General features: G+C 33.3%; 1 protein-coding gene across 1 annotated transcript in view; it reads left to right on the top strand.

Moving 5' to 3' along the window:
- Window positions 1-613: 613 nt before the first annotated feature.
- Window positions 614-16147, top strand: part of LOC128552998 (uncharacterized) — a 35291-nt gene continuing 19757 nt past the window's right edge. The window contains exons 1-11 of the mRNA XM_053534098.1: window positions 614-807; window positions 4066-4236; window positions 4594-4662; window positions 5399-5575; window positions 6251-6319; window positions 7517-7705; window positions 10946-11014; window positions 12040-12228; window positions 12986-13054; window positions 13904-14095; window positions 14717-14869. Coding sequence (XP_053390073.1) covers window positions 618-807; window positions 4066-4236; window positions 4594-4662; window positions 5399-5575; window positions 6251-6319; window positions 7517-7705; window positions 10946-11014; window positions 12040-12228; window positions 12986-13054; window positions 13904-14095; window positions 14717-14869 — 1537 coding nt within the window. The 5' untranslated portion in view covers window positions 614-617. The remainder of the gene's footprint in view (window positions 808-4065; window positions 4237-4593; window positions 4663-5398; window positions 5576-6250; window positions 6320-7516; window positions 7706-10945; window positions 11015-12039; window positions 12229-12985; window positions 13055-13903; window positions 14096-14716; window positions 14870-16147) is intronic.

Below are 16147 nucleotides of genomic sequence, written 5' to 3' on the forward strand. Positions count from 1 at the left end.
AAGAGCATTGACACTCGAGGGTAAACGAGTTGTTCGAGGGGGCATAGCCCCCGAGTATAAATCATTTACCCGAGAGATTTAATGTTCTTTCTGTTTTTGTATCATAGTCATCCATATATGGTAGTTCAGTAGGCGTTCCACATTGCAATATACAGCAGTTCAGTGAGTACTTAAAATCCTTGCTTTACATTAATGTGTAAAGGCCAGGTAAAATAAACCAATGCGAGAGCAGAAAATCAATAAAATAGACTTCGCTGTCTACTGTTCCAGACAGGCTGGCATACTTTCCTATCCAGCAGTGCGGTAACTAGCGTGCGGGTATTAAATACCTGCACACTTTTAGTTACCGCACCCTGCACTCGGTGTATACGATTTACCTGCACCAGATTTGTTAAGAAACAACACCGAGCTATGATACAATAAATAATAATAATAATATTTAGATTAGGTATAATAATCTATGTACATTTGTATATGAATACTAATTCCCAGTAAGAATACATAAAATATGTTGGGAATGGTACATAAAATGTGTACGCTTAAATTGCGTGTAGCCTTACATGAAGCTCTTACCTAAGACTGTTACATGCTTACTTTTTATATTCAAAGCAGACAGAATGGGTGTGGACATACAAACGTACCGTGCAAAGATAGGAACATTCAGACATTCTTGTGGAGTCGATGTGGTTACGCTTGTTCTTGTAGTCAATTTCAGTCATGGCCTCAAAGCTGTTGGTAGTGTTTTGTTCATTGGACTTCTCCTTATGATGGCGGGCATTGAACCAAATCCTGGTCCTATAGAGTCTGGTAAGTTGACTAAATAATGCAAACGATACGCGCTCCAGATATACGTAATATTAAATCTACAGTATATAAATATAAAGCGATTCATCAAATAATTTACTATCATAAAATATATCTATTTGTTGTTTGAAAAGTCCTCTCCATATTACCGAACAACATTTCATTCAGGTTTGGGAATGCAGTTTTCCAACAACTAAAAAGTCATTGGTATTTCCATGGAAACAATTTTTTGTAAAACCCTTTTCGGAGATTTACTTTTGTCGTTATGAAAGAGTTACTTTGACTCTAGACGTTTATTAGTTCATTTATAAACACATCACGCTATATAGGTGGTAATCTTTATATTGGTACTCCACTTTTATGTAAATGGTGGATACCCTTTTTCCTATGACTAAACAAATAACAATCCGGATACCACTGCATTCTTTTTATTTTCATGTAAACGAAATATAAATATTATCCAAATTAACAGTTATGAGAATATCTTAATTTTAGTATTGTAATTTGCCTTCATTTAAATGAGCATGTACCCCTCGCAACATTTTACAGGATATATATTTCTCAATTAATTTGCTTTGAAGGAGAGTCGTGCTTTTCAATGAAAGTGATAAAAAAAATAACAGTCTTCTTCAGTAGGATTAAATTGGCTAAATCTTATTTACCATCGTTATTCGGATTTGGTCTTAAAATTTAATAGTAATTTAAAAACACCTCTGCCACAAAATATATCAAAATTTGATTTTAAGGGAATGTTGTATATAAACTTTGTAAGTGTTGGGTCATGGCGATTTTCCAATAGTATTTGGTAAATAATGAAACGAAATACCTTTATTTCACTTTTAATTGTTATATCCGAGTTCGAATTAATGTGGCCCGCTCGCTTAGCCCAATAGGGAGAGCGCAGATCTACGGATCTCGGGGTCGCGAGTTTGATCCCCGGGTGGGGCGTATGTTTTTCATGACGATTTGATAAAGGACATTGTGTCTAAAATCATTCGTCCTCCACCTCTGATTTATTTATGGCAGTTGACTGGCTTGTACTGGATCAGAGTCAAGGAACACTGGTTAGGTTAACGGCCCGCCGTTACATAACTGAAATTCTGTTGAAAAACGGCTTTAAACCCAAAACAAACAAACAAACAAACAAATCGAATTAATGTAGTAAACCTTAGTTAATTATTAGTAAACTTAAGTACATTATTTTCCAATTTACGAGACTAATAACCCAACTGAAGTAGTTTCTTGGTACTATATTTATTCTTCAACATGATATCACGCTCTAGCAAATCTTAGTAACTGTAGATATACCCCGTAAAATGGTACACAGGGTCTGAATGACGGAAGTTTACCGAACTAAAATCAAAATCCTGGTCCTATAGAGTCTGGTAAGTTGACTAAATAATGCAAACGATACGCGCTCCAGATATACGTAATATTAAATCTACAGTATATAAATATAAAGCGATTCATCAAATAATTTACTATCATAAAATATATCTATTTGTTGTTTGAAAAGTCCTCTCCATATTACCGAACAACATTTCATTCAGGTTTGGGAATGCAGTTTTCCAACAACTAAAAAGTCATTGGTATTTCCATGGAAACAATTTTTTGTAAAACCCTTTTCGGAGATTTACTTTTGTCGTTATGAAAGAGTTACTTTGACTCTAGACGTTTATTAGTTCATTTATAAACACATCACGCTATATAGGTGGTAATCTTTAGATTGGTACTCCACTTTTATGTAAATGGTGGATACCCTTTTTCCTATGACTAAACAAATAACAATCCGGATACCACTGCATTCTTTTTATTTTCATGTAAACGAAATATAAATATTATCCAAATTAACAGTTATGAGAATATCTTAATTTTAGTATTGTAATTTGCCTTCATTTAAATGAGCATGTACCCCTCGCAACATTTTACAGGATATATATTTCTCAATTAATTTGCTTTGAAGGAGAGTCGTGCTTTTCAATGAAAGTGATAAAAAAAATAACAGTCTTCTTCAGTAGGATTAAATTGGCTAAATCTTATTTACCATCGTTATTCGGATTTGGTCTTAAAATTTAATAGTAATTTAAAAACACCTCTACCACAAAATATATCAAAATTTGATTTTAAGGGAATGTTGTATATAAACTTTGTAAGTGTTGGGTCATGGCGATTTTCCAATAGTATTTGGTAAATAATGAAACGAAATACCTTTATTTCACTTTTAATTGTTATATCCGAGTTCGAATTAATGTGGCCCGCTCGCTTAGCCCAATAGGGAGAGCGCAGATCTACGGATCTCGGGGTCGCGAGTTTGATCCCCGGGTGGGGCGTATGTTTTTCATGACGATTTGATAAAGGACATTGTGTCTAAAATCATTCGTCCTCCACCTCTGATTTATTTATGGCAGTTGACTGGCTTGTACTGGATCAGAGTCAAGGAACACTGGTTAGGTTAACGGCCCGCCGTTACATAACTGAAATTCTGTTGAAAAACGGCTTTAAACCCAAAACAAACAAACAAACAAACAAATCGAATTAATGTAGTAAACCTTAGTTAATTATTAGTAAACTTAAGTACATTATTTTCCAATTTACGAGACTAATAACCCAACTGAAGTAGTTTCTTGGTACTATATTTATTCTTCAACATGATATCACGCTCTAGCAAATCTTAGTAACTGTAGATATACCCCGTAAAATGGTACACAGGGTCTGAATGACGGAAGTTTACCGAACTAAAATCAAAATCATTTTTTCATTTTTATCTTCATACGTTCCTGTATAGATAAATCATATATATATGTATTAAAAAGCTGTAATAGTATCCTTATTATTAGTTTATCAAAATGCAGCTCACGGGTATTTGTGTGTTTAATCATAGAAACGGATTGTCCATATCAAAAGTATCATCCAGATAGCGTGATATGTATGTTGATTGTCCTACACCTGACATAACTGTAGTTAGAGGGTTTTATAACCTTTGTCACAGGCATGCGACAGAACATAATGTTACGCAATGCAACTTGTGAGAAATGATTTATATACATTACATGCGAAAATAAGTAAAATTCCTATACTGGTCTCGTTACTCAAGATATCAATACGGTGATTTAAAGCAAACAAATAATTTATGCTTATGCACGTTATTAATTGCATATGTTTCGATGACGAGCTTATTGACATAATAACTAATTTTTAAAAATTAAAAAAAAAAACTCCATTTGTTTTATATAAGGGAATTTAAAAGTAAATGTATTTTAGGAGCAACTCAATCGACGAAAATCAAAGTAACAGGTATACCAAAAAGAGCAACGGCTGAATTCCTGATCTTGTTCTTTGGAAATGTAAATAGACAGGAAGGTGGTAAAGTAAAGACAGTGACAATTGATAATGATGGAAATTCAGCTATTGTTGAATTCGAAGAAACAGAAGGTAAATGTTATCAAAACTAGTTTCTTGCATTTTGTTGAAAGCGAATGTATTAACTGATATTCCAGTTTTACTTTCTAAACACAAACTGTAGCAGTTCCAGTTCTGAAGTTCCTGAAAACTTAACGATTCAGCTGCATCTAAGTGCTGTTGAAACTTCTGAGAGAGAGTGAGTGAGTGAGTGAGTGAGAGAGAGAGAAAATTATTTTTTATGTGAAATACCAAATGTATGGGTAAACAGGACAGGCCATGTTACTTCCGATTATAACATGGACAATATAGTGAAATAATTGTTTTTTCTCAAAATGACTTTGTAACATAGCAATGTAAAAACACAGCGATGACATTTTTTCTTCACAGCTGTCGATAGAGTGATGAAACAAGTACCTGTCAAAATGCTTAAAACTGAAGTAAACATTGAAATTTATGGTAAGTTGTGTCTGTTAAAATAAAACTCACGTGACATGCATTTAAACTAAACCAGAAAATCTAGTAGGCTGCCAGTACTATCAATTTTTTCATTAGCGTTTTGTTTATATTCGTCCGTGCACACGCTGTGACACCTGAACCAAAAGTATTATTGAAGTGAAGTTCAGCGTTCTATTGCAGTAAAAAGTAAATAAAATATAAATTTTAAAATATTGTTCACATGTAGACGAAGATTTTACGCTGCAAATGTAATTTTACTGCATCTAAAACATACACCATGTATCGTAAATACAATGTATTGTGTAAGTTATTGACAATTTTAAGAGGTAACATTGTTCTACAAAGACATCTAGTAATCTATGCATTCAGTGTAAATTGGCGGATTGAAGTGTAACGTTAAGTTCACCATTTCTGTTAAACATTTCCTTCTTGATCAGATCAAATTTTAAAATTTGCTATGGCAGTATGATTTGTTGTTTATGTTGAAGGTATATGTACCGCTAATAGTTTGAATGGTATTGCAAAAATGCAGTTCATCTTTATAAATCCCTGTATAAAATGTGAGGTTATTACAAACTATCTGATACATATTTACATGTCGCGTATGCTAACTAATATCTCCTGATAATTTAATTAGAATCCATCCATAACTTTGACAGTGTCATCACGTAGAACAAATAGACAAAGTCCGTGGTAGCGAGTATTTGGAAACAAAAATTAAATACTATTCTTTCAGTAGACACAAAAACTACACGGCCAACAAAGATCAAAGTTTCCGGACTACAAGACAGCGTAACAGATGATGCTCTCATAACGTTTTTCGAAAATGAAATACAAGGTTGCGGTACAGTAAAGAGTGTGAAGATGTATAGTGGCAAACACTGTGCCGTTATGGAATTTGAGGAAGCTGAAGGTTCACACATATTTTAGAATCAGTTTCAATATAGTCTATAGTGAATTTGAAAATGATTCCAATTAGATAAACATTTGAAGGTTAAAAGAAGCTTCCATCAACATAAAATAATTCAAAGTAGTTGTTAAAATATAGAAGAAATCAGAATCCTATTTAAACGGCATATTAAGAAATAGCTCAACACTTGATAATGGTCCACAAAGAGAAAAACATAATAATTGTTAAAGTATGTTCCATTTTAATGTGTGTACATTACAAATATAGACCGTCATGTTTTATTTGCTCAGTCGTATTCATGTTCTATCAAACCATATTGAATTAGGAAAGTCGACCAGTTCGACAATTTCAGTTGAATGTAGAATATTTTACAAAACACAATGAGTGAACTCATTTGCACGTATTCATAATGTTTGCTTTTGCTAACGAAGTATATACGGGGAGTGATATATATATATATCGTTTCTGGGACTTTTATAGCGATGTTGATATTTAGACCCGAGATAAAAGATAATCAACTCAAAGTACAAATAGTGTTACAAGAGCGTCTGCCTTCCCATAAGGCTGCAAAAAACTAAAGCTGTAATAGCTTGATAATTTTTGCCTCCAAAATAGACTGTCTGCTGAAATAAATAAATTGAAATAAGGCATGTCAGTTGAACATTTTTCTCCTTACAGCTGTTGAATTCATCTTACAAAACCATACGCTTAAGATAAACGGAACAGAAGTGAGTTTGGAAGCTATGAGTAAGTTATGGTAGTATTTACAGTTTGTTATGCCGGTGTATAATTCAGGTGAAGTTAAAAATTGATAGCTTTCTTTCCACTTTCTTTTACTATATGTCCAAAAGCGGATGGATACTGCTTTGCATATGTATAATGGTCTGGTGGTCGGTAGGTCGCACGGTTGGGAAACAACTTTTAATCAGACTTTATTAGCCTTTGGTTCATAGTCATCAAACACCAAGCATTTTCTTTGGTCAGTGTATTGGGGTCAGTGATCAATTATAGTACATAGCTTAGTTAAGAACGAGTTTACATAATCGCTGTGTCAGCTCATAATATTCTCGAATACTCTTAAATAAAGCATGTCTTAAGCCTATCGTTTTCCAAATATGTTACATGTGAGAACCTTTTATTGGATAGCATAACATTGTTAAAATTATTATAAGAAATATAAATTAAAAACGTGACCTCCGTGACAGGAGAGATACAACCGCTGACTTGACTTCGAATCACTTGCCACTTACACCTGTGGGTTCTTCACTGCCCAATAAATGTAAAACTTTTTCCTGCGAAGAAGTCATTAAGCTGACTAACGAAGGTAGGTGGTTCTACTCAGGTGTCGGCCCATGTCCAACATAATGGCTAGAGAGCACCATGCCCAACATAATGGCTAGAGAGCATCTTCTTCTATCACTCAAAGCTTGAGAGTTGTCATAAAACTAAATGCATCAAAGCAACTAAACGATCAGCATAATCCTATTGAACGGCAATTGCTTGTTGTTTTTCAAATTGTTGTTGTTATATCACATTTATTGGTATTTAGATTTATGCATCTTGTAAAGGACAATATATTCCCCAACGAGAAGAACGATTACTCTTGTTGATCACCAAAAGTGTATTGGGAGATGCACTAATTACGGCAAGCAAAGTAGTTTCGTTTAGATTTTTAATTAAGCAAATAATTATCTTATTTTAAATAACATACAGCGTTCAGGGCGCAGAAGTCGACGAGACAACATTTACTCTATATACATGAGCAAACCTAACCTATTCTTCCTTTTGCAAGTAATATTCCCACAGGCTTATAACTCTAAATATTTATAGCCCTTGCTCCTTCGTCTTAAATGTGGCCGGACCTAATATGTCGCATATAAGTATTTTCCTAAATGTAAAAGTATATTTGTTTTATATTTAATTTGGTTTTACAAATGGTTTAAGCCCATGGAACAGATGAAATAACAGACAAGTTAAATGCAATCAAAGTATCAGGCCTTCCAGAAGAGGCAATTGATGAAGACGTGATTTTAATGTATTTTGAAAATGAGGAAAAGTATGGTGGTAAGGTGAAAGAAATTTGTATCAACGAAGACGAGTGTTCTGCAATTATTGAGTTTGAAGAAGAAAATGGTAAGTCCTACTAAAATGGTATTCATGCATTCTTTTATTTTAAAATTCAATTCATTTTATGGTGCACTTTTTGATCACATTCAGTACAAGCAGCAAGTTGCATTCAACATTGTTGCGGTAAAGATAAATTGATGTAAATGAATGTTGCCTTTACTCGTACGTTTCTTAAACCGAGAAGCTTTCCAACGCCATTTGACGACACAAATTCTTTCTGGACTAAACCTTGAAGATGTAGAGTCTGGGTTTGCTTAATAATCTGGTTTAACAAACACATTAGATTAGAAGGTTTACTTGAAAATAATATGACTTTTGATGAAATGAAATCGTTTGATATAGTTTCATAGAAGGCATATCACAAACCACAAAACTGTAACATACTTGAGTTAAAATTCTGCAAGATTCTAAAGTAGACATGACGCCCACATCTGTATAATATGTTGTCTGTAGTGTCTATTGATGGAATAAATTTTGTTACTTTTGGATACAATTTAATTAATATTGCACAACAAGAATTTAGGTTCAGTATCAGCTTTATAATATGGAATCATGTGATAATGATCTTAATTAAGTTTGGCGTCGTGGGAGTCAATAACATCAGTTCTTATTTTAGATATAACACTAGAGTATTAATATATTAACGTTAAAGCCCGTTCAAATATACGAGACGTTGGTCAAACTAACTTGATCTGTAATAGTTTAAGAAAGAAAAGAATCGATATTTCAGCTGTTAAAGCTAACAAAAGAGTCTAACACTAGCGCCTTTCTATAGTATTTTTAAACCTCGTTTAATACATTCAATATGAAAAGACACTTTCCTGTTTGTATTTAGGCGTAACTGAATTATAAACGTACTTTTTATACTTGCGAACAAACCGACCCAAATTATCTGAAGGCAGGCAACGGTTGCCCTTTGAGTTAATTGAAATTGGAATAACTCTTGTGACATATACTAAATATTATTTTTCCGTTAATATGTATTTAACAAGTTTGAATAATATCATATATTATAATGCGTATTATTAATGGTAATATGCATATAGAATGTCTGAAAACATGACCATCTTACTCGCTTTCAGGTTGGTAAGTTTACTTCTGTAAATCTCACAATGCTTACTATACTCCTAACAACATCTACAGAAGAAGGTCCATTCTTAATTATCAATGATAAAGTAGTTAAGTCTGTAGTTAAGTCGCTACCCTACATATATGTCAAACTGACAACTAAGACTGTGTACAAATGTAAGTTCTCTCAATGGTAAATTAGTCCAGGCAACTGTTATTTTACTGACTGCTCACAAAGTAACCTTTCAGAGTATGTAAATTCTTGATTCTTGTTAAATCGCGCTTAGCTTTTAGTATTAATCATTCAGGATAGCCATTCAGTTGAGCAGATCACTTAAACAGGTGTATTCGGTTCGGATGAACCAGGCATGATAGGTCCACATTTTTATATACTGCCTGTAAATAAAATGTTGATATTATCAAACCTACCATTCGATTTATCAGTACTATAAATGCGTTTAAATGTTGATATGTTTAACTAACAGGTCATGCTAAATGATTAGTGATGAAAGTAGGTTTGCACATGTTTTAAAACATTCCGATGTGGGGTTCGATTTGTTGATTTGTTACATATTGAGAAAACAACAATTATTTGTAAGTGCGTTATCAATAACACAATAATCATAAGTGCTTAATTCATACAGCAAACAACACATGTGGATACTTCTATGTTAAGTTTTTTATTTAAGCATTTCTTTATCTAAAACGTTTTATGTGTTTGTTTCCTTTCTTGAGATAAAATGTGTCCTCTGAAAAGTTTTATAAAACGGTAACTTGTACAAGTAACTTTGTATTTGGTAACAGAAAAAAACCGTAAATGCAGTCATTCTCAGTTTCATCCCAACTGTCAACAAGTAGTGTTAGGACACGCACTCATTAGCATATTTATATGGCAGCAAAAACGATACATATGCAGAAATCTGCCTTTTACAGAAGAGCATTAGTGCTAGGTGTATGTTATTTATTAACTCGAAATTTCGAGTTACTAAGTCGAAATTTCAAGTTACGTATCTCGAAATTTCGAGTTATTAAGTCGAAATTTCGAGTTATTAAGTCGGAATTTCAAGTAAAGTATCTCGAAATTTCGAGTTACTAAATACAATTGTTTACGTTGATGTATAGGTCCTGGACAAGATTAGGTATCTGCTGTATCTGGTAGCCCTACAGGGTCATATAATTAAGATGACCGGGCAGCGTTTGCTCATAAAAATATCACTATTTAAGCTCAATAGGTCGTGAGTTTGAGCCCCACTGAGGTCACGAACATGACTTCTCATATGACGCCAGTACTGGTTTTTCCAGTAAGCGGACTCGAGAGTGAATCCAATAAGCTTGAAGCTTTCATCACGATCGAGCTAAAACAAATCAGTATAAATTAAAACATGTTTAAGTCTGGAAGGTTTTTGACCTAGTTTGAGCCCATATGGCAATGAAATATAGACATGAACGTGTAGCTATGAGTTTGACCAAGATCGGGTACTTGGACAGATCTATATTTTGAGGAGAGGTCACAGAAGTTGACCGGGAAGTATTCAAACTTAGAATATCTCACTATTTTGACTATATCTGGAAGGTTTTCGACCTAGTTCGAGCCGCTGCCACCTGAACATACTATACATGTAAATGAAGGTATATATCCTGGATACAGTTTGAAATCTGGAGTAGCTCTAGAGGCTATTGTAGGTCAAACATTGATGTATGGTAGTATATGTTCAAGTCCCTACATGTTGGGTACAATATATGGATGTGTAGATAGATGATTCCACTTCCAAGAGTCAAAAGCCGTCCATTACATTTTTGGCCTTTGACAGACGGACACGTTCAAATTTTGCGGATAGAAGGGCAAGATACGAAGTCGAAATTTCGTGTTATTAACTCGAAATTTCGAGTAACGTAACTCGAAATTTCGATTTATTAACTCGAGATTTCGAGTTTGTAAGTCGACATTTCGAGTTATTTACTCGAAATTTTGACCTAATTAACTCGACATTTCGAGTTAGTTAGTCAAAATTTCGAGTTAAGTATCTCAAAATTTCGAGTTAATAAATAAAACGCACCTGACATTAATGCTCTTCCGTAGCCTTCACCAGTCGTCTTAGCATTTTGATAAATGACTTGAAATGTAATTGTTTCAAATAAAGCATTTTCAATAAAACCGGCTCATTATTCTTTTTTCAGCTGTTGAAAATATTTTGAAGAATCTTCCAATAACTGTTCTTGACACTGAAGTGCATGTAGAAAGATTCAGTGAGTATAATTTTAATATGGATGACTGTATTTAACTTCCAGTTTTACAATTCAATTGTAGGCAGGTTATTACATAATTGTACCTCTCTGTCTACATATATATATCCCAAACCCATTTGGTAGAGGTACAATTATCTAATATATATATATATATATATATATATATATATATATATATATATATATATATATATATATATATATATATATATATATCGGTCCGTCTGTCTTTATTTCAAGACTTAAGTATATCTAGAGAGTATTTGTCTTTAACTTTTGCTACACTATTAATATTATTGATTCTTTGATTAGATACATAAATCAAAGTGTCCTCCGTGGCAGGAGGATTACAACCGCTGACTTCAGATTTCTTGTCGCTTACACTGCGGGTTCTTTACATCTATACGAATGCAGAACTTTTTATTGACGAAGTCATTAAGCTGAAATATTAAAGTTAGAAAGTTCTTTCAAGCTGCCCGTTGGTGTTCAAAATAATTCCCGAAGGACGCCTAGAGTCTTCCTTTATCATCCAGTGCTGGAAAGTTAGCATATTACCTAAAGTGTATCGATATAAATAAAGCCTAATGACCGGCGTTTGCACGTGGTTTTTAAAATTGTCGTTGTTGTTGTTGTTTGAAATCTATGAGTATTTAGTGTTACTTTACTTGTTACTGAAAATGAACACCCCACGAAAAAAAAAAAACGATTATGATTGTTTTTTTGGAAGATGAAGGTATGAAAAGCAAATTAAATATTTAGATTTTAGTAAAGCTCAGAACTATATATCATATTTGAAATAATATACAGCGTTCTGTAAACAGACGTCGAAGAGAGAACTGCATATACGTGAGCAAACCTACTTTCCCTTTTACAAGTAATTTGTCCAGATACTTATAACTGTAAATATATTTAGCCCATGCTCTTTCGTCGTATATGTGACCGAACCTGATATGTCACATAATTATATAACTAAATGTAAAAATATTTCTGTTTTATATTTACTCTGAACTTATAAATGGTTTAAGCCCATGAAACAGATGAAATAACAGACAAGTTAAATGCAATCAAAGTATCAGGCCTTCCAGAAGAGGCAATTGATGAAGACGTGATTTTAATGTATTTTGAAAATGAGGAAAAATATGGTGGAAAGGTGAAAGAAATATGTATCAACGAAGACGAGTGTTCTGCAATTATTGAGTTTGAAGAAGAAAATGGTAAGTCCTGCTGAAATGTTATTTATACATTTTTGTTTTGATTTTAAAATTCCATCCATTTTATGGGGCACTTTTTGATAAAATTCAGTACAAGCAGCAAGTAGCAGTCAACATTATTGCGGTAAAGATAAATTGATGTAAATGAATGTTGTCCTTTATCATACGTTACGTAAACTGAAAAGCTTTCCAACGCCATTTAACGAAACAATTTAATACAAAGTTGATTTAATCCATGCGAATGAAGCTTATAAGTCATTGAGCCTGATGGTTTTGTTTGCTGTTCTGGTATAAAAATACTATTTACTTTAGAAGATTTACTTGAAAATGATGTGGTTTCCATTTCTGATGAAACCTTTAGATCGTTGGGTATAGTTTATCATATGATAAACTACAAAACCAACATCATATATTAAATGAAAGTAGGTTACGCATTGAATTTTACTTGGGTAATAATTTCAATAAGGTTACGAAATTAACTGTGTGTCTTCCGAATAAATTTTAGGTGACATGGTCCAGCCAATCTGTTTATCAATCAATTTGTTATATATTGAGAACACAAACAATATTTATAAGTGCGCTATTAATACCACAAAACGCAAAAACAAAATATTTATTTATAAGTGCACTATTAATGATACAATAATTAGATATATAACTGCGAAATTCATACAGCAAAGCGGAAAATCTGCTCAAACCTGCCATCGACAGTCCTCAAAATGCCTTCATTTATGAAATCGGTTAAACCATTATTTTTCAGCTGTTAACATTATTTTGAAGAATCTTCCAATAACTGTCCTTGACACTGAAGTGCACGTAGAAAGGATCAGTGAGTATAATTAATTTAACTTCCAGTTATTTGTAGGCACGTTATGAGATGATTGTATACACTTTCAATATCGTAAGTGGTAAAGAATTTAAAATGTCTTAGAAAATTTTAGATACATAGGTCACGGGCTTCGTTTCCATGGTAACCTCAATTCAATTCAAGAAACCACAATTTTCTACTGAAATTTGAACAATTTTAGATCTTAGTTTTAGTATGTAAGTAACAAATTATCAACGGAACCTGAAAAATAGGTATTACAAATCAAACTGCTAGACTTTTTATTTGAAAATGGCCGTAACAAGTAACATTTCACCCAACTGTATTCCAATATTGCCATCATCCATTTTCTTACATTCCGCATAACATTTCAATATAACTACATAAAAGAAGCAAAATATTGATTATTATTCAGAGCAAAAGACTCATAAAAAATATTTCAGCAAATAATGGTTATTTGAAAATAGTTAAAATAAAGAAAATGTACAGAATTACGTACTTTCAAGATAAAAGCTATTAATTTTGCGCGGTAACTGACACGTAACGTCATGACGTCAATGACGTCATTTTAAGGCAACATTGTTTTGAAGCGTTTCTGCGGCAATTTAGTCATTATTTCTGCATTATTAAACCATAAAGCATCAGATCGAAGACAAGTTCATGATTTGTTTTCAGAAGAATGAATATACAAACACATTTAGTTCGTCGTAAACGTCGTCGTAAATCGTCACGTTAGCTTCCGGTTGGACATGCGCACATACAAATATGAAGGTAACCTACCTCCTTAATAGCACAGTTGTGTTATTTAAGACTGTCACATTGAACATGCAATAACGTTAAATTTATTTCCAGAAGTACCGCTACACACTTCAACCAAATTGAAACACACAAAACCTTCTGTAAACGAATTTACGGAAACTGTGACAGAAGAAGGTCTCAAAATGTGTTACGAAAACGAAGAAAGACGCGGAAATGATGCAGTAAAGGATTTCAGCCTCAAGAAGAACAAACGATGTGCTGTTGTCAAGTTGGAAGATCCTGCGGGTAATATGTTATAGAAGCCGTTATATGCATATGTCTTTTATATAAAGAAAAGGATTTTCTATATAAAAAGAGCTAGATTTCTCCTTGAGGAAAATGATGTTTTATAATAGTAAATTATTTCCCCAAAGCTTAGTCAAAAAGAACGTTATTAAAGAAATGGATGGGAATTTGTACCTGTCTGTTGAGTATTTAGAGCATCCATGTGTATTTCACAGAAACAGTATTTTAATTATTCATACTGAAATTCATATTTTATATTTAAAGGATACCCTCGTTCATTTTGCTCCACCTTACCATATTCCATTTGTTCACATTTGAATGAAATCTTAGTTATTCTTATGTGAAAAGAAGGTAATTATTTAGCTTAAGAACAATGTTTCAGACGGCAATGAAGTTTGCAATACAAAAGAAAATAAACAATTGTTGAGTGTCCACATTTTTCCAATTCAAGGCATATGAAAGAAAATTTTAAAACGCCGTTTGAATCATCGAATGATTTTATATTCATCATTGTCATTTGTATTATTCAATATATTGCTGACCAAGATCTTCGTGTTGTCAACATAGCAACATTTAAATGGACCATTGACGAACACAATAGCTCATGTTTTTATTCACCAGAACTGAGCTCTGCCGAATTTTGCATAGATGAACCAAAACAGAAAAGTGTTAAAGACCTAGTAACAGGTTTCAGCAAAGTCATCGAGGAAATGTCTTCAACAGATCGTACGGTATCCCTAAAATATCAGATGGACAGAATTCACGAGGAGAAAGGTTTGTACGCAAGTGTATTTTCAACATGATATAATTATCATTATTAAACCAGACTTATATAGCGCCCTTTTCATGACAAACACGTTCAAAGGCGCTTTACATATAGCAACTGCAGCCACACAGGTCGTGAAATCATCCTCTACTAGCACAGACACAGAGCGATCTGACCAGAGAGACAGAGTGAGATAAAGACCCCAGAACAGACAGAGAGAACTTTTCAGATACAGACGTGTCCGGCTAACTTAGCTTAGCTCTTTTCGAATAGACAGCCTGGTTCTTTAACGTGCCCGGGGTATAGCACCGATACACGCAAAGCAGTATGCAGTATTTAATTTTTGGTCGAACAGCTTGTCTTTGCTTTAACTGACGAAGACTCATTAATGGTAAAAGACAAATACCCTATGTTTAGATCAAGTGAGCATAAAGTGCTCATTGTGAGTTTGGAGAATTGTTGAATGCTTGCAATTTTCTTTAAGAACTTTCAATTACGCCAATCTTTCCAAACTGAACAGAAGTATTTCTTGGATTCCCCTTTCTTAAATTCCTTATATATGCAATCCATTAAAAATTTTAATTGCAATGGCAACTAAAAGAAAAATCTATAAAAATATTCTTTTTAGAAACCCCTGACCTGATTTCAAAATAATTTCAATGCAGTGTACTTTGGTTGAAAAACAACCGTTCCTTTAACATGTTTAAGTGATGTCAGTCATCTTAGGGCACCAAAATAAGTTCGTTCATCCGTCTGTCAGTCAAAAGGTAATACTGTAATAACGTTTAAAGTAAAATATATCTCTTTGTTATACTTCACTCTAATGTAGCAATTATAACCTACAAAACGATTTCGAGTTTCAGTTCCCTTTAAAACAGTGATCAGAACGATATAAATTCCTGAACTTACACCAGTTCATTTTGAGAGATTTGAAATATTGACTCAGGAACGCATCAGTATTTCTAGACTACAATCATTTCAATATACTTTCATTCATTTCATCTAGATTTCTCAGTGACGACACTACGAGATTTTGTAAATACTGTTTAATATGCAAATAATGCAGATATGACTTCTAGAAAGTGTAAATAAAAAGTGTATTTTGCAGTAGCTTTAACTGTAGAAGCCAGTAATATATGCAATAAATACAATATTTTTACTGAAGCTTTTTGACAAGGTGATGATTATTACTTTTCCCTCACCAATGTAGGTTCGAGCCTCGCATTGGGCGCGGAATTCTTCATGTGAGGAAGCCATCCATGGAAGGTCGGTGCCCCCAGGTGCCC

Source organism: Mercenaria mercenaria, unplaced genomic scaffold (assembly GCF_021730395.1).
Source record: "Mercenaria mercenaria strain notata unplaced genomic scaffold, MADL_Memer_1 contig_3368, whole genome shotgun sequence".
In the NCBI taxonomy this organism is placed as follows: Eukaryota; Metazoa; Mollusca; class Bivalvia; order Venerida; family Veneridae; genus Mercenaria; species Mercenaria mercenaria.